We start from the raw sequence: 26,363 nt of genomic DNA, 5'->3' as shown, positions 1-26,363 counted from the left end.
AGACCGCATCAGGAAAACCTTTTAAGCCTTCCAGGGCGTCAGCTCCAGCTTCGGAGCCGTCCACTGGTGGCTCTAAGGCTGCTTCGACATCGACTCTGTGTGGAGTCGATGTTTCGAAGATCCATACTGTTACCTCAGCTCCGGCTGGAGCCGAGAGGTCCGAGACTCAGACGGCTCCGATAGTTTTGTCAGAGCCATCTACTAGTTAGAGGTCAAGATCCCCATCCATTGGCTCTATCCACTCGGCCCCGGGATCTCCACTCTTATCAGAGAGGAGCCATAGGTCCCACTCCTCTAGGTCCTCCAGACTGTCCAGCCACGACTTAGAGGGTGGTGAGCAGACTTCTCAAGTCCCAGGCACTGGCCCAAATACTGCATAGCCCTACACAAAGGTCAGTGGCTATACCCATCCCTTCCTCAGTTCCTCCTCCGATTCCCATGAGTTCGGAGCCAGAGCTTCTGGGAGCCGTGACTGTCGGTGCGTCGGAGCCGATACTTCCACTTTCAGCTCCGTCGTTGGCTCCGATCTCCTCCTTGGAGGGATCTGGGCGCCGGGCTTCCCTCGTCGGCTCCGAGGGGGCGAGTGGCATTGGACCCTTGTCCGAGCCCATTCTCCCTCTCGGAGCTTCGGCGCTGGTGAGCTCGGCCCTGACATCAACCTCGGAGCTGTCCCTTTCAGTGCCGGGAGGAGACCTCGTCTCTTCGGAGCGGGGATCTTTGGCCCCGCCTGATCTGGGCGCCTTCGAGGTCATGCAGAGCTGCTCCATGGTCGGCTCCCTCAGCTCCTCCCTCTACAGTGCCTGCGATGGTCTCTACCCACCCTCTCGTCCCAGACCATAGACAGCCAACGTCTCAAGTTTCCCCACTGGGAATATCCTCCTCTTCCGAGGCTTCTCCTTATCCTTCAGGGGAACCCCCTCGGAAGAAACAATGCAAGAGGAAGCATATTGACTCCCCCGAGTCTGTCACCTCGGATACCGACTTGGATGAGTTGGAAGGGTCCCCACGGTCCTCCTCTGAGGATGTCTCCTTTTCAGACATCCTTGAGATCCTTAGACAGAGGGGGAACTGGTCCACCCTTAACCCTTCAGAGGACGAGTCGGTCTACCTTGAGGCTTTTGGCTCTCGCCCTTCCACCTCCTGGGTATCTCCTCCCTTTGACCCCCTCATGGAAGTGGTGGCAAGGAAGGCGTGGACAGCCCCTGATACGGTGGAACCTACCCCACGAAGGCCGTCCAAGTTTATTACAGCTCCTAAGGACAAAGAATTCTTATCCAAGGGCATCTCTGTTGATGCTATGGTGGTGGCCGCAGCCACTAAGAAGGAATTAGCCGATCCTTCGGTACCTATCCATCCTCCTAATAAGGAATCTAGGACTATGGATAGGTACGGTAAGCAGATGTTCTCCTCAGCGACCTTTGCTATGCGTTCGCTGAACTACTTGTGTCACTTCACCCGTCTTCAGAGAGATATGCTCAAGGAAATGGGCGATGCTTCGCAGGATCCAACAACTGAGGGGTTTCGAGACAAAATGAACTCCCAGTTGGCAACCCTGAATTCAATCGTCAACTCCTCCATGCGGCTTTCCTATGCGGCCGATGGGGCTAGTAGGGCCGCTGGCACAGGTGTAGCTTTGCGACGTCACGCCTGGATGCGGCTTTGTAACTTTGCAGACGCTTTCAAGGCGTCCTTCACCAATTCCCCTTTTGATGGTTCAGCGTTGTTTGGACCTCAGGTGAAGGACACGTTGACTAGGTGCGAACAGGATGGCAGGATGGCAAGACTCTCTCTGCCGTGGGAGTCCGTTTTTCTACCCCTTCTAGACCGTATCCCAAGGGTCAGAAGGGGGGGAATGTGGTTCCGCAAATCACAGGGAATCTCGCCTGATGCATGGAGTCAGTTCCCCTCTAGAGGCAGAGGGGGTGAACAGCAATAGACACCGCCCTAGGGGCAGGGGGGGTCCGCAAAATCAAGGTAGCAGAGAGACTCTCTCTGACAAACCTTTTCAGCATCCCTGAGGAGCTGCCTGACTGTCCGCCTTCGGAGGCAGTCTGGGGAAGATTATCACTGTATCCAGAAGCCTGGCTTTCTCTCACTCAAGACAAATGGGTACAGTCGATTATATCCGAGGGTTACAAAATTCCCTTTGTCCACATCCCAGCTCAACCAAAAGGACCCCTTCCAGACGTTCCACCCAGTCTAAGGGAATAAGCAGCGCTAGAAATATCAAAGCTGCTGTCAAAAAGAGCTATCCAGCCAGTCCCGGCAGACCAGCAAGGATCCGGAATCTACTCCAAATTCTTTTTGGTTCCAAAAAAGACAGGGGACTGGAGACCGATATTGGATCTCAGCAGACTAAACAAGTCTGTAAACAAAACAAAATTCCGGATGGCCACGCTTCAGTCCATTCTACCCTTCTTGGGTCAGGACAATTGGATGTGCTCAATAGACCTTCAGGATGCGTACTGTCATATCAAGATGCACAGATGCCCCAGAAGGTTCCTCCACTTCCGGCTGGGAGCCATTCACTATCAGTTCAGAGCCCTGCCCTTTGGTCTCACTACAGCCCCCCGAGTGTTCACCAAATGCATGGCAGTGGTCACGGCTCATCTGAGACGACAAGGATTCCAGGTGTTTCCATATTTAGACGACTGGCTCCTTACCAATACCACCAGGCGTCAACTTCTCATATCCAGAGACTACACCATTCATACTTGTCAAGCTCTAGGCATTTCCATAAATTTCTGCCTTGTTGCCTTGTCAGTCTATTACCTTTATAGGCGCCTTAGACACAATTCATCTTTCCGCGAAGCTAACAGAGCAAAGAGTATCAGCTATCCGCAAACATGTTCACATTCTTCTTCAGTGCGACAGGATCAAAGCCAGGTTTGTCTTGAAGGTTTTAGGTCTCATGGCAGCTGCCATTACACTTCTTCCCCTAGCCCACTTTCACATGCGGATCCTCCAGTGGATGCTGTTTTCTCAGTGGTCCTTCCAACAGCTCCCAGTGTCTCACAGTATTCTGCTGACCCAATCATGCAAGAAGCATCTATCTTGGTGGATGACCTCCCCTCAAGTTCTTCAGGGCAGATCATTCGTCCCCCCCCCCGGTTGCCACGGTGACAACGGACGCCTCCATGATCGGGGGGGGGGGGGCATTGTCAGGGCAGGGCGGTCCAGGGCACATGGCAACCTTTCAAAAGCCATTTGCACATAAATGTCCTGGAGATGAGAGCAGTACTTTTAGCATTGCAAGCCCTTCAGCACTCTCTTCCCACCGGGACTATTGCAATTCAGACAGACAATATGTCTGTAGTATGGTACATCAACAAACAGGGCGGAACCAAGTCTTATCCCTTATGTCGAGAGGCACTCAGACTTTGGCAGTGGGCGATCTCATCTCAGCGGTTTCTGATAGCAACGCACATCCCCGGGAAGTCCAACGTGATAGCGGACAAGTTGAGCAGGGCCATACTCATACCACATGAGTGGTCTCTCAAACAGTCAGTGCTGGAAGAAATTTTTCAGAGATGGGGCCGACCTTGCTGCGATCTTTTTGCTACTCCCCAAAACAGCAAGTGTCACGATTTCTTCACCCTCTTTCTCCTACCAGGTCAACCCGCCATGGACACTCTAGTCCACGATTGGCCCCGGGGACTTCTGTATGCCTTTCCCCCCTTTCCACTGATCTCTCAAGTAATTCAGAAAGCTACCGCATTGAGAGTCGACATGATCCTCATTTTCCCTTACTGGCCTCGTCAGATATGGTTTCCTTTCCTTCACCGGTTTCTGTTGGAGCAGCCTTGGCATCTGGATCCAGTGCCAGATCTTTTGACCCATCAATCGGGTCAGCTGCACCACTCCCTCCCATCTCTCAACCTCACAGCTTGGTTGCTCTGCTTCCTACCCTAGCCAGGCTTCCTTTAATTTCCCATTCCGTCCGTAACATCCGTATAGCCTCCCACAAGTCTTCTACAAGAAGGATTTACAATAGCAAGTGATAACGTTTTTCCTTCTGGGCAGCAACTAATAACATAGACCCTTTCACTGCACCTATCCAGTCTATACTAGACTTCCTGGCAGAACTTTTTCACTCAGGTTCTTTTTCGTCTACTATTAGAGTACAATTGGCGGCTATATCTAATTTCCATGTAGGCTTTTCAGACTCCAGCATCATGTCCCATAAACTTTGCAAAGCCTTTCTAAAAGGTATCTTTTTGCTCAAGCCCCCAATTAGAGTCCCCCCCACCTCAGTGGGACTTAAATTTGGTTCTAGCCTCCTTGATTCTCCCCCCCTTCGAACCGGCCGCTTCCTGCTCTCTGAAATTGCTTTCATGGAAAACCCTTTTTCTAGTAGCCATAACATCAGCTAGACGGGTATCTGAACTTCATGCTCTTTGCAGTCGTCCTCCATACTTAGTTTTCCACAAAGACAGGGTGTCCCTTCAGACCAACCTTTCCTTTTTACCCACGGTTTCTTCTGAGGCGAATCTGAATCAGACAGTCGACCTTCCAGTTTTCTTCCCTAATTATTCCAACAAGGCAGAACAAAAGTTACATTTCTTAGATGTTCATCGCCAGCTTCGTTATTATTTGGATAGGACTAAACAGTTTAGGAAGTCTAACCAGCTATTCCTATCTTATGCGGAAGGCAAGATGGGCCTTCCAGTTTCCAAAGTGTCCCTTTCGAGATGGCTGGCCTCTGTAATCTCCTTCGTTTATGAACTCAGACACCAAAAGCTACCATCATGACCTAGAGCTCATTCAACCAGGGCATTAGCTACGTCTGTAGCATTTCAAGACAGAGTGCCCATAGATTCCATCTGTCAAGCAGCTACATGGGCTTCTTCTCATACCTTTATCTCGCATTATAAATTGGATATGGCCTCCCGAAACCGGGCTAACTTTGGTTCCACCGTACTCAAGAGTCTGTTCCGATGAGCCACCCAGGATAAGGGTGCTAGGGACGCGGTCCCATCCAGCAAGAATGAGGGCGAGATTGACAACTTAACATTGAGAAGTTATGTACCTACCATAACGTTCCATGTTAGTTGTCTTTCTCTCGCCTTCTTTCTTGCGTCCCACCCTCCATCCCCCTAGCCTGGACAGACCGAGAGTATCCTTGGGATCTTTTATCTTCCACAGCGTCAACCACCTCTATTGCACCTGATTGATAGTTATACAGCTAGTTTCTATAGAGGTGGATTTCATTTTTCTCTGTCTCTAGGAGACCAGCACTGCTATACTTTTAGCTATCAAACGAGATCTGGGTATTTACCTCCTAGCATTGTGGAATATAGGGGAGCCTTGAGCCGGTAAAAATAGCTCTCGAGCTTTAGTATTGGCCGAGTCGGAGCCGTGGATCGGCTCCGAACCCATGCAGCAAGAAAGAAGGCGAGAAGAAGACAACTAACATGGAACGTTATGGTAGGTACATAACTTCTCATTTTCGGTGTTGCTGCTCAAGAAACCACTAAGGACTGGGAGACAGACATATCATTTACAGATGTTCATCTGCCCTTTTTGGGCAAGGAAGAACCATGCTTGTTGGTGTCAGAGAAGGGACCAGGTCACACTCTACTACAAAGCCACCCTAAGTAGCTTGATTCCAGGGGAAGGGGGGCGCATCCTTGACATTCTTTTTCTGGGAGGTCTTTCAGAAAGAGAAAACAAAATTGAACAGTTTTCTTCTCCTGTTTCACATATGAAAGCCCAGGAATAAAGGCTAGGTTTTGCTAAGGGCTTATTTTAAGTCTTAATTTTTACATCCTGACTCTTTAAAAAAAATATGTTCCTGTCTTTGATTCGTATATTTGGATTGTGTTTCTCGAGTACCTGTACCACAGGAAGGGGAATCAGACTGTGAAGAAAAGTCATTCTTCAGATTTCCCCCTTAAGAGTTAATACCTTTCTGATACTTTTAGCCAGAATAAAGTTATTTTGCTGGGAGCAAAAATAAATTCCAGAATCCCAGCAAAGATGGTATGATGCATTACAAATGAATTATCCTTTTTCTGCCACTGCTGCCACTGTTCTTTCTATCTTTCTAGCTTTAGTGAATATTTTCTTGGTAGCAGCAGTTTGCCTTGCAGTTACACTCCTGGCCCCTAAAAGTCTGATAAAGTTATATAAGGTTCTCAGAAAATTTATCTTTTCAAACCCTAGATGAGACTGTGCAGTGATTTTTGTCATACCCATCTTCTGTCAAACATCTTTTGGCAGCTAAACCTATACCACCTGACAAAGATGGGAAAGCATATGATAGATTTGGGAAGAAAGTTTATTCTTCTACCTTAGCCTTAACAATAGTTAGTTGTCAAGCTCACATGTCCACGCTTCTGCTGGCTTCTCTTGATAGTATGAATTAATTGCTGATCTGCCTTACTTCAAGATTAAGATATCTTTGAATTCTGTAATATTCTTTCTGTTTCAGATAAGCAAACATTCTATAAACTGTTCATATGACAGCAGTGATACTGTATCTAGAACATCTGCTACTGAATTAGTGCTGAAAATGTTTACTTGGTTACATTCCTAAAATTTACCAGAGTATGTCAAAGCTAATATCCTGAACACTCCCCAGATAAAAAGGTATTATTTGGTCCATTCTCTGCTGAGGTCCTTAAATTATTTAATGAAAAAAGAAAGTTAATTCAAGGGGTACCATGCCTCTCAGCCGTACCAAATTCCTCTGAATTTACCAGTTTTGAGGGCAAACTAATGGGGCGTCACAAATTTCTGAGTGGCCCATTCAGTTCCCGATTTCTTTATTTTTATTTGCAAATTTAAAGGGACACTCTCATTGCTAAAATCATATTTCTGCCTCCGACTGAAGCAGAAACACTACCACCCGCTTAACAAATTCCCTCCCTGTTTGTAACATGATGATGTAAAAACAATACCAGTAACTTTGTTTAAAATGCATACAAACCTGTATTCCTTTCATGTGGGTTCCCTGCTTCACAGCCTCCTCCCTACTTATTTTTTCATTTGGTCAGGTAAGTACTATGTTAGGCAGTATCTTCAAATGTGCAAAAGTTTGACATGGTTGGTATGGCATGATTATTTTTAGAACTACCTCTTTGAGACATTTGCAGAGGCTATTTTTTTTTTGTTTTTTATATCAGTCTGTGACTGAATAATTGCAAGGTTCTGCAGAAATTATAAAGCTGTCTTTGTTTTTCTGAAGCTAAAAGTACTTGCGTATTAATGCAACCAGGACTTTGTCAACCAACTACAAGTGGCCACATTTGCATTATGTAAAGCAGAAATTCCGTTGCCAAAGTAGTACAACTTGGTTGGGTTAATATGTCCTTACCTCCAGAATTACAGAGAAATCCAGAATTAATGATGCACCATTTCTAAAATGTTAGTGCTTTTAACTTTAAATATTCACAAAGCAAGCAAATGTGAATAGACATGCATTTCCTGAAGTAAATTAAGTGTGTAACTGGAATTACTATCATGAAGTGTAAAGCACCACATTTTCTCACAAAGTTACCGGCTTTAGGAAGAGCAACATTTTGAGCCAAAATCAGGAACAGATGACAGATTTGGTAAGACAATTTACCTGTGCAAAGTTATACACAAAATGTTGGCAGTCATATATTGCTTAAAAACAAATAACTGTTTTTACCCATTCTGAACAAGACGAAAATACACAATACTTCCCAGTAAAAGACAAAAGCTAAAGTGAGTACAAATTTTGGTTTCAGGTGACAGTGCTCCTAAGCAAATACACATTTTTGTACTTAACAATTAAAGGCAAGAATCTGCAACGGGAATATAAATTTAAAGCTATGGGTAAAGTAAACAGTGGGGAGCTGTTGCACATATACATGAATTGTAAGAAGCATTTGCTTACCTTCAATAGCCATATTTCTGTATTCTGTGTAGCTCCAGTCAGATCCACTTAAGTTATGTAATCTTTAAATAAAAGTAAGTATAACAGTAACAAATTATATACTGAAAACACTGCTACAACCACTTTTGTAGTACCAAGAGTGAGTATCCGACAAAAGTAAATCAATGTACCGGCTCCTGAAAGCACGACTATAGAACCTGATAAGGAAAGTCCTCGCTGCATTAATACATGGGTACCCTGTCTAGTTCTTACATGTTGGCATGCAATACGATCGCAGTCAGTCCCTAACTGCCTGCACACACAATATTACAGCTTGAGTCAGTATGTGACAAGCGTGTGCTGTGCAGGACAATTGCAGTATTTACAGTTTCTGTTCTTATATTGATTAGCAAAGCTGCTAGTGGACGACTGGATTTGAAAGAGGGGGAGTTGCTGCTGACAAAGTTGAGAAGTTGGAGGGAATATCAGCTTTTGAGTGATAAACAGCTGGACTGTGAAACAAGAGGTGGAAGGTTAAGTAACCTATAAAGTTGTTGGATGATGTACTTTCTCTTGACAGGTTTGTACAAGGACTTTTGAGTTTTTTAAACACTTATAGAAGGTAATGTAAAGACTGCAGAAGTAAGTGGGATAGTTAAGGCAAGGAAAGCCAAAGAAATGTACATGTAGTCACTGGAAAACGGCAGAGGGAGCTTTGTCAGCCCAACTCCTGCACTCTTGGAAGGGCTCAACGGTCCGACAATGGACCTTTCTGGATGGTAACCAGCTGTTGGTATCTTTGACAACTGAAAGGGGACTCGGGGTCACCTAAATTAAATAAGTTCTTCTGGGAAACCTTCAAAAATGTGCAGAAAAAGCAGAATATACATAATGGGCAAGCCATCTAATATGCAGTTTTGCAACTTTCTGCTGCTAATGCTTTTATGTTGTAACGGAGTAATTACACATCCTTTCATAAGTAAAGAAGAATAAACTTCATGGCCAACATTGCTTGCTGTATTCTGGAAGGGATGTAATTCTAAAGAGATTGTACAGGGCTGCCTTTGTGGTATGTATTTGCTGAAGCAGGATAAAGTGGAAGGTCCCCAGTCCCGGTTTTGTTGACGGAGTGTTTACTACACCACAGCTTTTGGAGCAAGAGCTCTTTCTTAATGGTAATTGGACCTGTTGTTTTCCAAGAGCATGTGCAGGGAATATTGGGACCCTCCCAGAGGTCTGCAGAATAAATAGCTTCTTTCCCTCCTGGATTTTTACGGATGAATTGTAGCTCTGCCTCTGGTGGGGGGAGGGTCAAAGGAGCTATGAATGGTAACAGACCTAGAAGTTCCATTTTTATCTTGTCTCCACCACCTCTCCTGCCACCAGTCCCCCACCTCCTGTTAGCCCAACTGAGCACACTGGATCTTATTCTCAGCACCTGAAACCAGTGAGATTTTCCTGTTATATTGGGGGTGTAGGAGCAAGCTGCACGTTTCCATATCACCATTGAGCAGGTAAGTGGCCCAGGAAAGTTTTGTAGCAGTTGTGTGTCAAGTAAACATCTACTGGAGACAAGAATGAAAATGCAAGTGGTAAAGTCTATCTAGTACGATCGAAAAAGTTTAGATGTTCCAGGTGTTTGTTGCTGTTTATATGCAGCACTGTTGTGTGGTATACATGGTTGTTTGAACAAGATTCTTCTTGCCAGTACAAAGAATGCCAATCCATGCTTCCAGGAAGAGAAGAGGATGCTTATCTGTCTGATGTGATCAACACATTATGTACCATAAGCCTGCCTCTGTAGTTAGTGTTCAGAATCCCCTCCCTTGAAAAATGTCCATGTAGTAGGACTTCCAGAAAATACAGTTGTCTTCTAAAACCAAATATATAATTTGTGGATGACTATGCTTACAAAGAAAAGGGCAACTGTATAAAAAGCTTGGTTGGCCCACCTCTTTTCATTCTCTAGTATACCTGCTGACAGTTTTTTTTTTTCCATCCCTCACTCTTTAAGAATCCCCTTATATTTGTTCTTGTATTGTTGATTTTTTGACTGGACTTGTTCAAGTAGCCTGTCTCCCTTTTCTTGAAATATTTTTCCCTTCTCAGCTGTCCCCTCAATAGCCTCAACACAATCCATTTGGCCTCTATTTGATACCTTTGAGGTAGCAGCCCTAAAAGTTTCATTCATGTCTTTTTCACAGTCTTCTTTCTTCAGGTTTAGACAGTTGTTCTCCATCTTCATAAGATTTATTATTGTTATTACTATTACTTTTTTTTTGGGGGGGGGGGGTGGAATTGTTGTTAACCTGTAATATCATCTATACAGTAATGTAGAGTAAGATTTGTTGACCATATGGCTTATGACTGTCTACTTAACACTTTTAGCGTTTTCTGTCTTTAAGTTGGTTTCTATACCATAGGCCAACTTTTTTTTTTGGTTGCAATAGCCTGAGACATACTTATGTACATGTTTTACCAGATGTGTTGTACAGGCTTTAAATTGGGAAGAACGCTTTAAATGTCTTAATGTGAATTTTTCCAAGTTCTGACAAACTTTAGTGCTGCAACACAAGTGCTTTTTTGCACATATATAGTTGTCTTCTCTCCTTTTGTATAGGTGCAGGTGTTATTCAGAGCACTTGTGGTACTTCAGTAGCTCAGGAATGGTCTGCATGTATCATTAGTTTCTCCATACTTTACTTTCCCTCGATCATTGGTTTGGATTACATATGACCTTGGCTTTATGGATTTGGCTAAATACACACCTAATTTATTTCATAGCTTTTCCCAATGTAGGTTGATACAGACAGTTTTACCTTGATTCAAGTCAGGCAAGAGGTAAACTGAATACCTTAGTTGTTATATTTTTTGTTTAATATTTTGTCTGTTATTCAGTTTGCATTTGAATGGTGGTATCCCACAATTCCATTGGAGTAGGTGGGCTTACATAATTTTGTATGCAAACCTTATGTTAATCAACGTACAGATTTTTGTCCAGTTGTACCTACATTTCATGCGCCTTTGTCAAAATTTTTGTTTCCAAGTTGAGAGGTATGGGTTACACAGATTTTCCAACCATCCATACCAAAACATATTATGCAGTTTCCTTCCAGTTCAGGACCCTTTTGTAAGGAAACAGAATAAGCAGTTTCAACAAAGTACAAACATAATTTCAGAAGGCAATGGCAAGAAGGTTCAGAAAAGACAGGACCCTTTCAAAGCCAGTGACAATTTAAAAAAGTAGGCTGACTATATGCCCCTTCACATTTTCCTCTTCCTTACCTTGGCATTTCAGTAAAGCTGTCCCAAAATCTTAACATCATTCTGTGACACCAGATAATTTCAGGCACTTGGGTTTTGAGAAATGTTCAGAAAGGCTACAACGGACAGTGGGAGTCCCTTCCTCCATGTCATGGGATTCCTGTTCATTCATATAGTTAAACCTCCCTAGTTCTTCCATACCAAAACAGATGCTGCCTCAAGGGGTCATAGAAACTGTTCTCGCAGATAAAACTGGGAAAGGATTTTTTTTCTAGTCTTTTTAGTGCCAAGGAAAGAAGGAACCTGGAGACATACCTAGACCTTTTCTTTCTGAACCTTCATATCAAAGTCCCAAAATTTAAAATGCTGTCTACAGTGTTTGTTACCTCTCATACCACCTTTTAGTTTGTTTTGTTGTTTTCTGTAACTTGGTTTAAAAGATGCTTATCACATTTCAGTTCTCAAGATTTTCTGTGTCTGGTTAACTCGCCTTACCCTTTGGTTTGTCTACAGCTCCAAGGATGATTATAAAGTGACTAATAACAGGAGAAGCAGACCAAGGTGACAAAGCATCCAGAAATTATTAAACCCTCAAGCGCTTTTGTGCCAATATAGTGGAGTTCATCAAAATTCTGATGAAGTCCACTATACCGGGATGAAAGCGCTCAAGGATTTAATCAATTTTGGATGCTGTGTCACTGTGGTCTGCTTCTTCTTTTTATTAGTTGGTTTTCTTGTCCTTTTGTGGATTTTTGGCTTCATGTTTATAAAGTGCCTGACACCAGTAATAGCACATTGTAGACTGCAGGGCATTCACATTTTCCCTTGTTTAGATGACTGCCTTATTTTGGCAGACTCTTAAAATTTCTGAAGAATATCTGGCTTGAATAAGAAGTATTTTCCCCTAGTCTGGGATTTCAGGTGAACATAGAGACATCTTCTCTCATTCCATCTTGTGGGATACTGTTTTTGAGATGTCTTGTGTATAGATCCTTCATGTTTGCTTTTCTTCCTCATAACAAAGTAAAGTTTTACAAGAAACAACATCTGATATTCTCCAACTAGCTTGACATTTGCAAGGGGAGTACCTTTAGGATTCTAGTTTTATGGCCTCTTCAGTTCTCAAGATTCCATTGGCCAGACTTCACACGAGGAAAATGTGGTGCTCTGGTGGACAGACCACTTGTCTCAATGTAGGACTCCCCTTCTCCCTTCCAGACCCTGCTCTGACTGTAACCATAGCTTTTTCAGACTTTGCTTGGCAAGTTGTTTCCTAGGGCTCAAGGTCACTGAGACAGGACAGACTGAAACACACAAATGTCAAACAAGTGAATGGCTGTGATAAATGCTTTAGAATTTCTAAGTCACCTTTGGGTTTGAGGTCCCTGTACTACTAATCACAGACAATACCACAGTGATGTGTTGCACAAACAAAGGTAGAACCAGATCTTACTCCTTTACAGACTAGCTGTGATAGTTTAGGGCCTAGTAATTCAATACAGTCAATCCTTAATCCTTACAGGCTACTTACATTCAGTCAGAGCAGACTGTTGTTGCAGACAAGCTGAGCAGGACCAGGATAGACCCCCATTAGTGGAGGTTGAATCCAGAGGTCTTTCAGGAATTGATTCACCGGTAGAGATTATTACAAATGGATCTAAATAGACAGTTGAAGAAATTCTGCTCTAAGACTCCTTGCACAAAGTCCTGGAAGATTGATGTCTTTTCATTTCCATGGATAGAAATGCTTCTTTATTATGTTCCATCCTTTCCTAGGGATAACCAGGGTTCTTTTAAAAATTCAGAGAGACTCCCAGAATAATTGTGGTGATCCCTTTTGGCCCAGGCAACAGTTGTTCTTCCTTCTTTTGAAAGTGGTCAGTGGACTTAACACAAGACAGGCTGCTTGGTACACTCTTAACATTCAGCTTCTTCTGTTGACTGACTGGATGATAGAATTGTAATACCTTTTCAGGCATTTGTTTTCTGAGACATGCAGCAGGTATTAAAGAAGGCGAAGGTACTTGCTACTAAAAATTATATATTTGAACATGGAAAATATTTTCTAGTTGATGTCAAAGTAGGAACCAGGATCATTTTTAGGCCCAGATGAATCCGATTCTATTATAATTGTATGACTTATCATCTGGCCTTTCTTACACTTCCATAAAGGTTCACCTTTTGGCCTTCTATGCTTGTTTGCCTATAGATTCCACTTTGTACCTAGCCTCAGGTCAGCAGTTTTTGAAAGGGGTTTTGCATATCCATCCACATAGAAGACAGGTGGTCACTTTTCAGGATCTTAATTTTGTTCTGGAGAAACTTGCACTTTTTCCATTTGAACTGGCTTGAAAGGCTGATTTGAAGTTCTTAACTTGGAAAACAGTGACCCTCATTGCTCTGATTTCTGCAAGAAGACAATCTGAGTTACAAGCTGTTATAGTGAGTCAGGCTTGCTTTATTTTTCACAAAAACAGGTTAATTTTGAGAAAAAAATCCTTCATTTATGGCCATAGTGGTTTCAGAGTTTATTTTGAATCAGGCTATCCATTTCTCTCTGTTCTTTCCAGAACAAAACAAAAAAAAAAGGAGAAAGAATTTACACACACTCTGGATGCCCACAGGCAATGCCGATACTACACTGGCAAGATTAAATCTTTCAGTTAATTTCCTGTGAAGGTTAAAAAAAAAAAAAAAAAAGAGGCAGCCCAGAGTCAAAACAGACAATTTCTAAATGGTTATTTCATGACTTTGTTTTTGTTTAAGTTCAGAGCCAGGTCTACTAGTGCTTTAGCTTCTTTTGAGGCTTTTTGGAAAGGAATGAACTTCAGAAGTTTACTAGGGGCAACAACTTGGTCATCTGTGTATACTTTATCGAAACATTACAAATTAGATTCCTTTTTAGGCCTGGAGTAGGATTTGTTAGGGCTGTTCTCCAAGGGCTAATGGACTGTGACCCTCCTTCCTCCTCCATTTCTCTCTAAGCTTTGGTAATCAACCCATATAGTTTAGGCGACTGCAATACTGAGTTAATGAGGATTCTTTTTTTAATTAAATAAGCGCCATCTTTACTAAATTATCACTTATGACATAGGCAATCATGCATTTATATAAATGAAAACATAATATTCACATAATTTTTGTTGCAAACATTATACATCACTTATTAATCTGTCCAGTCACTGTCAGTCAGACATTATTTAGCTTATTCAGTTCCTGCCTTCTTTTAAACCTCATTCCTCGTCTGCATATATTGTCCCTACAATTTCCATTTTTTTTCTTTACAGGCTTTACAGTAAGAGGAAGAAATTGCTGTCTGAGAGTAAGAGGGAGTGACCCCCAAACTGGAAACACTCCTTCCTCAGAATAAACAAGCAAATAAGACAACTTGTGAAGTCCTCCAAAGCTAACTATGAATCCAGTTAGCTTCCTCAACTAAAGACAACCATAAGGCGTTCTTTAGTTAATGATACCACATATACGAAGCCTATGAACATACATGGCTAACCTGTAGGCCGACAGGTTCTGTGAAAACTTCACTCCCCCTTCCCTGCCACACTTACCCCAAGACATCCCTACCACCTGTCCTCTACCCTGTATCTCTAAAGAGCAGGTAGTGACACCTTCTCTAAGGTCAAAAACACAGCATCCATTGGACCTAATAACATCCCAGGCTGCGCCCTACATGGACTCAAGCAAAAATTAGCAACGCCATTGGGTACTCTCTTTCATTCATAGTCTAAGCACTGGCTTCGTCCCAGCTGAATGGAAAAAGGCCACCGTTATCCCCTTGCACAAAAGTGGTGCTTCCACTGTCCCCAGGAACTATAGACCTATTAGCCTGACTAGCCTTATCTGCAAGGCCATAAAGAGAATCATCATGGACCTTATCAACAAAGATATTGGTAACCTCCAAACACTTGACCGTACTCGATTTGGATTTGTCAAAGGGAGATCATGCCTGTTAAACCCGGTGGACTTCTTTGAGACAGTCACCAAGGCCCTTGATGAGGGAAAATCTGTACACTCAGCCTACCTAGACTTAGCCAAGGCTTTTGACACCATCCCCCACTCAGGTATAATTGACAAACTCACCCAGCTAGGTAACAACATATATATATATATATATATATATATATATATAAATTAGATGAGTCGCTAACTGGCTCACTGATAGAACCCATGTAGTCAAAATAGGGGAATCCACCTCCAACAGCAGACCTGTAACCAGTGGTGTTCCACAGGGATCAGTCCTGGGACCTCTACTGTTTGGAATCTGTTTCTTCGAAGTGCAAGCTAAAACTAAAGGTCTGTGGCTGACAAAGTTTGCCGATGACTACAAACTGGGGATCAGTCATTGAATCTCCAAATTATGTCCACATCCTACAAGAGGGTCTTACACAAGCAAATGACTGGTGCCAAAGTCATGGCCTTAAACTCAATGCAATAAAATGTATTATCATCACTTTCAGGAAGAGTGATGATCCTGCTAGTCTACCACATTATTAACAATACTGTGTGCACTCATTTGTGAGAGACCTGGGCACATAGGTTGACAGCAACCTTACCTTTGATCACCATGTCTCCACAGTGGTAAGAAGAGCATTCTATAGTGCTCATCTCACAAGTAAGGGCATTGCCTCCAGAAAAGAAGTTATGACTTCCCTGTACTCTCCCCTCATCAGGACAGTAATTGAGTACAATGCGTGCTGTTTGTATTTTAATATGTATGATGATATGTTTTCTTATATGTTGCCATATTTTCTCTTATGTAATGTATTGTTATTTGCAGCTTTTCTCCCCAGGCCTCCACTGAAAGAGTCCCAGTCGGACTTTCCTGGTAAACAAATGTAAAATAAAATTAAAATAAAATTTTTGGTATGTACCTTTCAAGCACTTGCAGCAGGTGGAGAGACCACAAAGGTTCCTCACAAGGAAAAGTCAAGGTCTTCAGCATCTGTCCTTTGAGGATCATCTGAAATCACTGTCAGTTTATTGTGTTTCATACAGACTGCTCAGAGGTGATCTCTGCCTTGCATGTAAGGCAGTCTTTGACCCTGCTTTATTGGAAATGCTGCATATCCTTAAATCAAATGGTACACAGGATACTCATTCTAATGGCCTTCACCTGGTATGGGACATTAATAGATTCTGCTGGAGGAACAGATTTGTCTCCCAGAGGTTACCACACCTTTGGAAAAGACTCCCGCTTTATGTCAAGCAGAGTGCCTCTTTGGCCCTCTTCAAATGCAGCCTGGATGATTGGATGGGCAACCATAAGTTCACCCCAGGGATTCCACCTGTGTCCCTCTTGGACAGGGTGATAGGTGCTTATCATGTTAATAAGGGTTGAACTTGGCTAGGCTTGTAAGGGCCCTAGGGTCATTAGCCTAATAACCTTCTATGATCCATGTAATTTGCTCCCACCCTTTCTAAAGATGCCATTTCTAGTTGTTTTATCTCTGTTGCTATATTCACTACTTCTAGTACAGTCAGCATAGACTTTGATTTCCATTTCCTAATAATTGCTTTTATGGCAACCACCATAATTAAAGTCAACAAGGCATAACTATATCTAGGCAATTCCGATTCTGTATCATAGCTCAAAAACTAATTTCCTTAGTCATACCAATTTGCTTTCCCAGCATATTTGATAGAGTAGACTGCAGGGAATTGTTAAAGTCTGCCAACTCATTACACTCCCAGAAAATATGTTCCCAGTTACCTCTTTCTTCCCCATCACACCTCCAACATCTGCTGTCTACCCGAGGAAAAAGTCTGTGGAGTCTACTTGTGGTATAAAAATACCTGTGTAAACACTTTCAAGCAAAGATCTTAAATCTTTTAGATTTTGTTGCATATTTGGGAGACAGACATATATCCCCCATTGTTTCTTTGTGAATTGCTTATCCAGTCTCTCTTCCCAATCCTTTCTAACGTCCTGTGATTGATTCTCATATTTATCAAGCAATATTTTATATGCTGTACTTACTATATATTTTTTAACAGTATTTTTTAATAGTAGCTTCTATTCTAGATCTATTAAAAACTCTACCAGTGCTGGTCTTTTGCTTAGGATACTCCCATTTCTTTCTCTTTGCCTATACTCTTATCAACCCTTGATAGCTAAGGCAATCTGCAGCCTACAGTCCAAATAAATTATTGGCCTGTTCCTATTCTTTTACCTTTCCCTCTCTAATTATTGGATTCCAATACCTTGGATCTTTTGCCAGTTCTCTAATAAATTCCAGCCATTTCTTGCCTATTGCTTGTATCCCTAATTGCAGTCATTCTTATTGGCAGAATCTCCTTTTTTCCATTCCCATGTTGGCTTAGTTCTTAGAATGCTTTCTGCTACTTTCTGAATATAATAATCTGTATGGTTATTGTTATTCTCCTTAAGGATCTGCATCTAAAATCCCAGTTTCTTCTTGTTTCCTGAGCTACCTCCCTGTTTTGTCATCATCCCTTTCCACTTTGAATTATAGGTTTCTGCTAGTACTATGTATAGGAGCTTTTACTGAGTATCTCTGAAATGCCCCTTCAAATCGGGTAATCCCAGACTGCTATGTTCTATTGGAAGAATCGGCTTATCCCACATGACTCATGTTGTCTTCCCCTCCCAGGTAAAATCCTTCAGCTCTTTATTAATGGTTATCCACAACTTCTCCTCTGGTTGATAAAAATATGCATGACCTGTGTATGAAACTAAAGGGACTAAAAACATTTTAACTGCTTGTATATTGCTATCCATATCCATAAAACAGAGCTTCCAATGTCTCAGTTTTTGTATTATCTTTTGTTTAGTCTCCTTAGCTGCCACACCAGAATCCTTTATAATCCCTACTCCTAGGTACTTAATTTTATCATGTCCCCATAAAAATAGATATTTCTGAACGAATTTGTAAGTACATAATTTTACAGCTATTGCCTTTGTTTTAGCTTCATTAATTTTGTACCCCAAAGAGTTTTTGAAAACTTTCTCAAAATGCTCAACAACACTGAAATGTCCTTTTCTGGTTTTATCAGGCATAAAATAATAATAAATGCAAATAACAGAGTCACTTTTTTAACTACCATACCAATTATGTCCTTGAATTTCCGAGTCCCATATTTTCTTTGCTAGTGGTTCTACATGTAATGCAAATAAAAAGGAGAAAGAGGACACCCCTGCTTGGTTCATTGCTCAAAAAGAAATTATCAGAGAAGAACCCACCCACTTTAATTTTTGCCTCCGATCCCTTCTATATCCTCCTTATCAACCTTATAATTTTATCAGGGAATGCAAATTCTTTCATTGCCCTGCTCATAAACTCCCAGCTTACTCTTGTCATATGCTTTCTCTGCATCAAGACCTGCCAACAACAGTGGTATTTTCTTGCATTCTGCTTTCTTCTGGATCATCAGTGTTCTGTTAATATCAAATGGTTGCCTCCCCTCCAAAAAAACTCATTGATCCATATCTATCAATTTTGGCATCAACATAGCCATTCTTTTAGCCATTATAAATATAAACACATTATAATCATGGTTTAGGATTGAAATGGGCCTGTGTGAAGCTGGATCTGATGGGTCTTTACCATATTTAGGTATTAACAGCCTCCAACTCTTTCTTCTAGGATGTTGGTGCTTCTCCTCCTGTTAAAATACTGTTAAATAAAACCTTCCAGATCTTTCATTCTTTCCCCTACCCTTCAAACTTCCACAGGATTGCCATCTATTCTTGGGGACTTTCCTGTAGATTGGTTATCCAGCACCATTTTTATCTCATTCCCTCCAGTACTGTTAGTAATTGAGTCTCATCTATCTCTTACATTGGCATATTTAATATACATGTACATAAGTGTGTGTGTGTGTGTATATATATATATATATAATATATATATATATATATATATATATATATATATATATATATATATATATATATATATACACACACACACACACACACACACATACACAGAGAGAGAGAAAGAGAGAGTTTGACTGCTGCTGAAATGCTAAAACATCGACTCGCATCAAGTTGCTGTTTGCATTTTGAATAAGTAACTTAACCAAAAAATAAAAACAATAAAACTACACAATGTCATTCCTTTTGTGATTGGTGAATAGAAACGGTGTCACTGAATTCATTCCAAATTTGTCTGAGTAGTGGTAAGGTTATGGAAGGTGTTTTTGTAAGATAAGATGCTGGGTTAGGAGCGGGAGCAAGGTAGGGTTTGCACACATTAGTAAGGTGGACCCCTGCATCACCACCTATTATGTACTAACCCTAACCTCGTACTTTGGCTTACAAAAAACCCTTTCTGTAGCACTACCATTAAACAAGTCTCAGACATGCACCAAAAGCTTGTATCAGCACCTACGCAAAGCACTAAATCTCTCTACATATACTTAACTCTAACCCTAACCTACAAACAGTTGCCTGCTAATCACACACAAGCTCGCTCACAACAACTCTGAACCTCTCCCTTATGCTAGCCTATTTTAACAGTAAACAGCAAAAACTTAGGTACACATGTGAGCACACACATACACAGTTGTTGAAAGTTTCAGAAATCTAGCACACACATTAAAAACACAAACATACCACTTAGCTTACCCAGCAGAACTTCTGTTTTCCAACATTGCACGCACAAGACCACACATACACTCAATGAAATAGCCAAACACTGATGCCAGATGTTGCATCATTAGAGTATCAATGATACATATAAATGTGTGTGTGTGTGTGTGTGTGTGTGTGTATATATATATATATATATATATATATATATATATATATATATATATACATATATATATATATATATATATAAAATTATGCACTTACACACCGTACTTTGTGTCTTTCGGCTTTTCCCGGTTAGGAACTCTGGTCCGCTAATGATTGGTAGTTGATTTTTATGAGCTGAGTTACCAGCCCTGACGCACAACTTTCAACTAAGGTATGCCCATTCACGCATGTCTCCACGAAGAAGATACTCTAACTGAGAATCGAACTGGACAGCGTCTTACTGTGAGGTGACAACGCTACTGCAGCACCACCACTGCGGGTCGACACACCATACTTTGTATTAGAAAAGCTTATATAAAGCTAAGGCGTTTGCTCTCAAGATTCAGTTTAGTGGATTTTTTTTAAAGCATTGGATGCAGTTTGTATTGTTAGAATATTTTATATAAAACTAAGGCGTATGCTCTCAAGATTCAGTTTAGTGGATTTTTTAAAGCATTGGATGCAGTCAGATAAACTGAATTGCTGAATGCTAAAAATTAATTCATATTAATACCTAGCCTCTTTTTTCATAACTTTTAGCACTGCTACTTTATTTCTGGAATTGTACATAATTTGCAGTAAAATAGTTAGAATAAGATTTCTAGATCATATAATCTGTCAAGAATAATGAACATTTGTTTACATATGACGTGCTTTTTCATTCATCTTACTTCTGCTGTTTGGTCCAAACATTCCTGCTAACACCTTTGATCATGACTGCTGATAAAGGCTGCAACAGTTTATATACTTTAGTTTGCCTTCTGCAGCTGCTCCATGAAAATGTAATGAATTGCTTTAGTTTTATTTTTGTGCTTTTAAAGTACCCCCCCCCCCCTACACACACACACACATTCCAAAACAGTTTACACTCAGGGCAAGTTGTTTCGGTGAAATGCCGAATGTGTGATGAGACCTGGGAACCCAGGTGGATAGTAGTCTCTCCTTTAATAATCACTTCGCCACAGTAGTCAGGAAATGCTTCTATGTGACACACCTCATCACAAAAGGGTTCTCATATAGGAAAAAAGAGGTCATTGTTCTCCTGTACTTGACACTCATTAGACCCATTATAGAGTACAACGTTTGGAATGTACCTCACAAGACATCTGCAGCAGCTGGAAAGGCCACAGAAGTACCTCAAAAGAGGATTACTGGCCGCAAACAGATGCCTTACACTGACCATCTCAAAAAAACTCAAGCTTTACTCCATAGCATATCACCTACTCCGAGGTGATCTCTGCCTAACATATAAAGCTATGTCAAACCCAGAGCTGTTGGACATGCTACACCTAAAGAAATCCTAATCCCTCCGAACTACACGCTCTAGGGACCTAAACCTTGTCACCACAATAAACAGGACATGCTGAAGGGATAGATTCCTGTCCCAGAGACTTCCCATACTCGGGAACAAGCTATCCATCTATGTCAAGCAAAGTTCCTCACTAGCACTCTTCAAGAAAAATCTTGATAAGTGGATAGGAAATAGGAAATACACCCTGGGGATCACTTCTGTGGCTCTGCTCGACAGGGGCACAGGAAAATAACTTTCTTGGGTGGTGTAAGCCAGAGAACCTTGTTGGCTAGGCTTACTTAGGACCTTGGGTTGATAGCCTAGTACCTACCTATGAACCTATGAGATCGCATTTTATAGAAAGATTGCAAATTAGTGCAGAACCCTAACCTGAGTGCAGATTATTTCAGAGTCTGGAGGAATCATAAAACATTAATCTTTTCACTTTATATGAGGACTTTCTGGCAACTGTTCAGTTTTGATGAGGTAAAACATAGTTTTGAGTGTCCAACAAAAATAAGATGTCTGTTCTCATGTGTGACTTTTTATGTACTGTTTTAACAGTTTTGTTGAAATATTGTGTTACTGATGACTAGAAAAGACTGAAAAGCAGAAAAAAATCAGGTAGTTCATTACTGAGGTGACTGTTAGTAACAGTGAATTTGATTCTGGATGCTAATATGAGTTGATTTTTTGATAGTAGTTAGAACAGTCTTTTTTTCTTTTGCTAGTTCTGTAGTGTAGTGAATTGTCTTTTTAATCTTAGTCCATTTTCATTCCTTTGATGTTAAAATTGCATTTTAGCCTGTCTTAATTATACTACTTTTGACTACAGGGATTGATAAGGAAAATGTGGAGCTTTCACCTACTACCGGACATTCAAACAGTGGACGGACACGACATGGATCTGCAAGCCAAGTACAGAAACAAAGAAGTACTGGAAGTTTCAAGCGACACAGCATTAAGAAGATTGTTTGAAGCTTTATTTCGAGAAACTGTGGACTTAACTAGTTATAATGGGCTTCTCACTAGTGACCCTGACCAGTTATAATGCTGCACTTAATTTTAACGTTCCCATACAGTCAGCCATGTTGCCTGACGATCAACTCTTGAAGCATTGCCTGAACTTAATAATGCCTTTTTTCCTTGTTTTAAGCCAGCGTTTTACAACATTCTAAAAGACATTTTTACTTTGTTATATATGAGGTTTCAAAAGGAAGATTTATTTTAGCTGAAGGAAGCACTGAAATTCTTCAACTCTGCAGTAGCTGTCCGAATATGGAAGCCATTATGAATGGACAGCCTCAGTTCTGTAATTTGCCTTGTATATTTTAAGGGAAAGTGTTAAAATTTAAATGAGTTTGCATACTTTTCACATAAAAATTACAAAACATTTTTTTTGATGAAAAGAATACAAACGTAGTTTTCATGAAAAACTAATGACTTTTAGCTGTGGAATTTAATTGTTAGTAAATATTGCCAAATATTTTAGAACTCCTTACTCAGTGCTGCTAAGCACAGTGTGCAAATTACAACTAGCAGAGATTATCACATTTCATGACTGAGTGTGGTTGCTGGCACTGTAATTCTGATATGTTTTGGGTAATTTAATTTATAGCAGAACTACATCTTTGTCAGGTAATGTGCAACCTGATTATTAAATGAAGAATTCTCCCAAATTTAAAAACATAGCCTTCTTTTCAGCATAAGAAAAATGTAAAGTAGGATGGAAAGTCCAAGTTGGCCTTAAATGTGCAATGAGGCAGTTATTTAGGCATAGCTACACAGTGTTAAAAGCTGTTTTATTGGTACTGTATTGCAAAAAAAAAAAATAATCTTGTAGTAAAATATTTTCCAATATGCTCATGCTTGTAAATTAACTTTGTCCAACTGTGATTTTTTTAAGAAAAAAGCCAGATGTAAGGTTTGTATTTTTGCCATCAGTGAATTAATAAGTCAACTCCCTTAGTGACATTAGGCAGTTGTGAGAAAATGCTGCTACATCCTTTTTGAGTACACTAATTTGTATAGCATTACCTGGAACTGCTGGTGATGTAGATTTGTTAGCATACTACCAGAACTTTCATTCACTTGAACATTCTTGCTGTCATAGTTATTATTTTGTCTTAGCTATTAAAATGGCCTTTACAGTGAATGGTTGCAAAACTTAATTTTCTTAAATAAAGGAAGTAATTGTGAAACTACTTGGAATTAAAAAAAAAAAAGTTTTCAGCGCCTTGACAGCATATTAAATTCCACAGCTAAATTAGAGAGTTAAGTATAGCACATTAGTATACATTACTTCACAAAGTAACAGTTTATTAATGTAAATAAAATGCCTTTATTTTATTGATTCAGAAGGTAACAGCTTAATTTTTGAATTTGTTTACAGTCCTGAAAAAAACTATGAAAACAAGCCTAATATGCAAATAGTTTGCCAAAATACACTTTAAATATAGTATTAGCAGCTGTCTCACAACAACTATAATCTTAGATGATTGGAAGTATTGAAAGTGTGTGCAAACAAAACATTTTGAGGTAGGAGGAACACATAAAAGCTGCCATAGAAGATTATTGAAATAGTATGTGATAGAGGTAAAAATTACAACTGCACTTAGAAATAGAACAGTGACACATTGACAGACACCAAATGCCATTTTCTATTTGTATAGTTTGACATTAACATTCAAAAGGTAGGCAGAAACCAACAGTTTTCTAAGTGAAGTCAGAGTCAACATATATAATGAAGTTGAAGTACAGTTCAGATCCATCAGTGCAGACCTTGACTGTTCATTACCAAGACATTGTTTCAGCAGACTTTTTTTGAATGGCCATCTTAAATCTGCAGCATATAGTTCCATACTTTGAAAGCATCATATCCAGCACTTCATAAATAGCCTGCATTAGGTGGACTGGAAATTCTGACATATGTTTTTTAGCAGTCTGACATTTACAAGACAAAAAAAAGATAACTTTTCCATAGCTGCTTAACACTGTGTGACTGACATAATTTCCAAGTGTTATAAACACTAATTCATATTTGCATTGTAGTGTTCCACACAGCTACCCTCCAACTGTTGGGGAACACATCTTGAGTTGGGTACACAAACACTACATGTATTCTGCAGTGGAGGACACGTTGATAAAACTTTGTAAGGTACACATACATCTAAAGGCTGGCACTGCTGTTATTTTTTAACCACCAGAGTATGTATCTGAAATCCAGTCACTGGCATGAGATTTGATTTGCATTGTAACACTTATTGCTTAATATATGTATTCCCTTTTGTAAATTGACCATCCATTTGGTTGAATGCTGGCATCTGGGACCGGGAGTCCATCTGCACTGCTGCAGTCCTGGTTTAATGAATAAGCTTAGGGTTACTTTGGTGAGATTGCTTCAGTTTTCTGGAGCAGTTATGACTTCTGGAAAGCTTCCTTCTCTTGATTCTTTTTAAAATGGCACCTAACAGTGGCTTTGTGAACCTGTTGTGCAAGAGGCATATTGTTTAGGCATAGTTGGCACAAGGTGCTGAAAACACTTATGTCGCATAGGTGAGCATAATAAGGCAGAATAATGATCCTGCCCCTCCAATGATGATACTACCCAGACATAGCTACCAGTGTCCACTGTAGTGGTAGCCAGCTGTTAATACCGTGAAGGGCAGTAGCAGATCTGTGTACATTTGGATAGCCTGCTGCTTACATCACAGTAGGGTGAAGAAAAGAATGTTGCAAAAACATGAAGTTAGTTTTCTTGAGTATGTATTCAATGGGTAGTTTTACCTGTAGACTACATGGAACAAGACCACTTTGATGCAGCTATGTCGAGCAAAGTGCCGTATGCAGATAATTTAAGAACCCTTCCAAAATGGATGACTTTCTGCACTCTTAACGACATTCCTTCTTTACCTTTTCTTTCTGGCCCCAGTTCACAGTCCTTAAGAGGTAAAAATCTCTGCAGTAATGGGAAGGAATACTTTTACAGCATCTTTAGACTGAACCCATTAATGTTTTTAGGAAGTAGGGGTGTGTGTGTGTGTGTGTGTGTGGTGGGAGGGCTAAGAATCCAGACAATCATATGGTAGAGTCAAGGTTTTTTTAATATGCACTTACTGCATCTCCCAAATAATTTGGAATACAGCAACAGAATGGTGCTGTACCACACGCTTGTTCTTGCGACACTAGGCATATGCTTTAGACTTAAGCTAGTGTAATTCTTAACTCCACCTGGATGCTGCCACTATTTTTATCCTGCACCCTCCTTTGAGATAAAACAACTCATATTTTGGTGGCCATTCTTGTGGTGCCCAGTATGCTAACCAACCCCTAGTTGTTTTCTGCATAGACCAGTAAGCTGGATTAAGTGAAAGTATACCAGTAAGAAGACGATTTTTAATATGCTGTTTTTAGATAGTAAGATTCCAGAAATGAGTATTTCATTTGTCTTGCTTTTATTACACATTAATCTAAAATGTTAACACTTTCAGAGTACATTAATTTGTATTATGTTCTGGATAATTTATTTCCTAACTAGAGGTAAACATAAATACATATGCATAACTTGAATATAACTTAAACAGAAATCATGAAGTACTGCGCCTTTAGACAAAAATGTTGCCCCATATTCAAAAAATGCATATTAGTTGGTACTAATTTTCTAAGTATTATAGACTATGGCTTTTGGAAAGTGTCATTGCTCTATTCCTAATTTTCCCAGATTTTTTTTATTTTTATTTTTTTTTTATTTTTGAGTTTATGTGTATTTTTCCTCGAGTTTGCAAACTTGAAGCATGTCTTACTCAATGTTATGCAACAGACTTTATCACAAAAAGTCACTTTTAGTGTTGGCCACAGATTTTTTTTTACTGCAGTAATTTCACTTGTAAATAGTTTTGTGTAAAATTTGACAGAAAAGTATATTTACTGCACTGTAAATACATGTGATGATATATATTGTATTATTTTGTTTTTGTAAAGCAGTTAGTTGCTGTACATGTATAACATACAAATTTGATTATCTAGTGTTAGTAATGTTAACTTCTTTTTCTGTCTCTGACCACTGAGTTATGTGTCATTTAAAAAAAACATTGCAGTGTACTATAATTTACACTATGTATGATAAAAGTACTATTGCCATCTGAGTCTAACTTTTTTCTTTAAATGCCATTCAGTTTTAACACTAT

The 26,363-nt window shown here is 40.3% G+C and overlaps 1 protein-coding gene across 1 annotated transcript in view; it reads left to right on the top strand.

Moving 5' to 3' along the window:
- NF1 (neurofibromin 1) overlaps nt 1-26,321 on the top strand; it is a 5,218,972-nt gene extending 5,192,651 nt beyond the window's left edge. Inside the window, exon 58 of the mRNA XM_044054637.1 lies at nt 22,013-26,321. Coding sequence (XP_043910572.1) covers nt 22,013-22,155 — 143 coding nt within the window. The 3' untranslated portion in view covers nt 22,156-26,321. The remainder of the gene's footprint in view (nt 1-22,012) is intronic.
- The last annotated feature ends 42 nt before the right edge of the window (nt 26,322-26,363 follow it).

The sequence above is a fragment of the Protopterus annectens genome, chromosome 13.part0 (assembly GCF_019279795.1).
Source record: "Protopterus annectens isolate FY-2018-M chromosome 13.part0, PAN1.0, whole genome shotgun sequence".
In the NCBI taxonomy this organism is placed as follows: Eukaryota; Metazoa; Chordata; order Ceratodontiformes; family Protopteridae; genus Protopterus; species Protopterus annectens.
The sequence above is the reverse complement of the archived record's forward strand: the minus strand, read 5'-3'. Positions and strand labels throughout refer to the sequence as shown.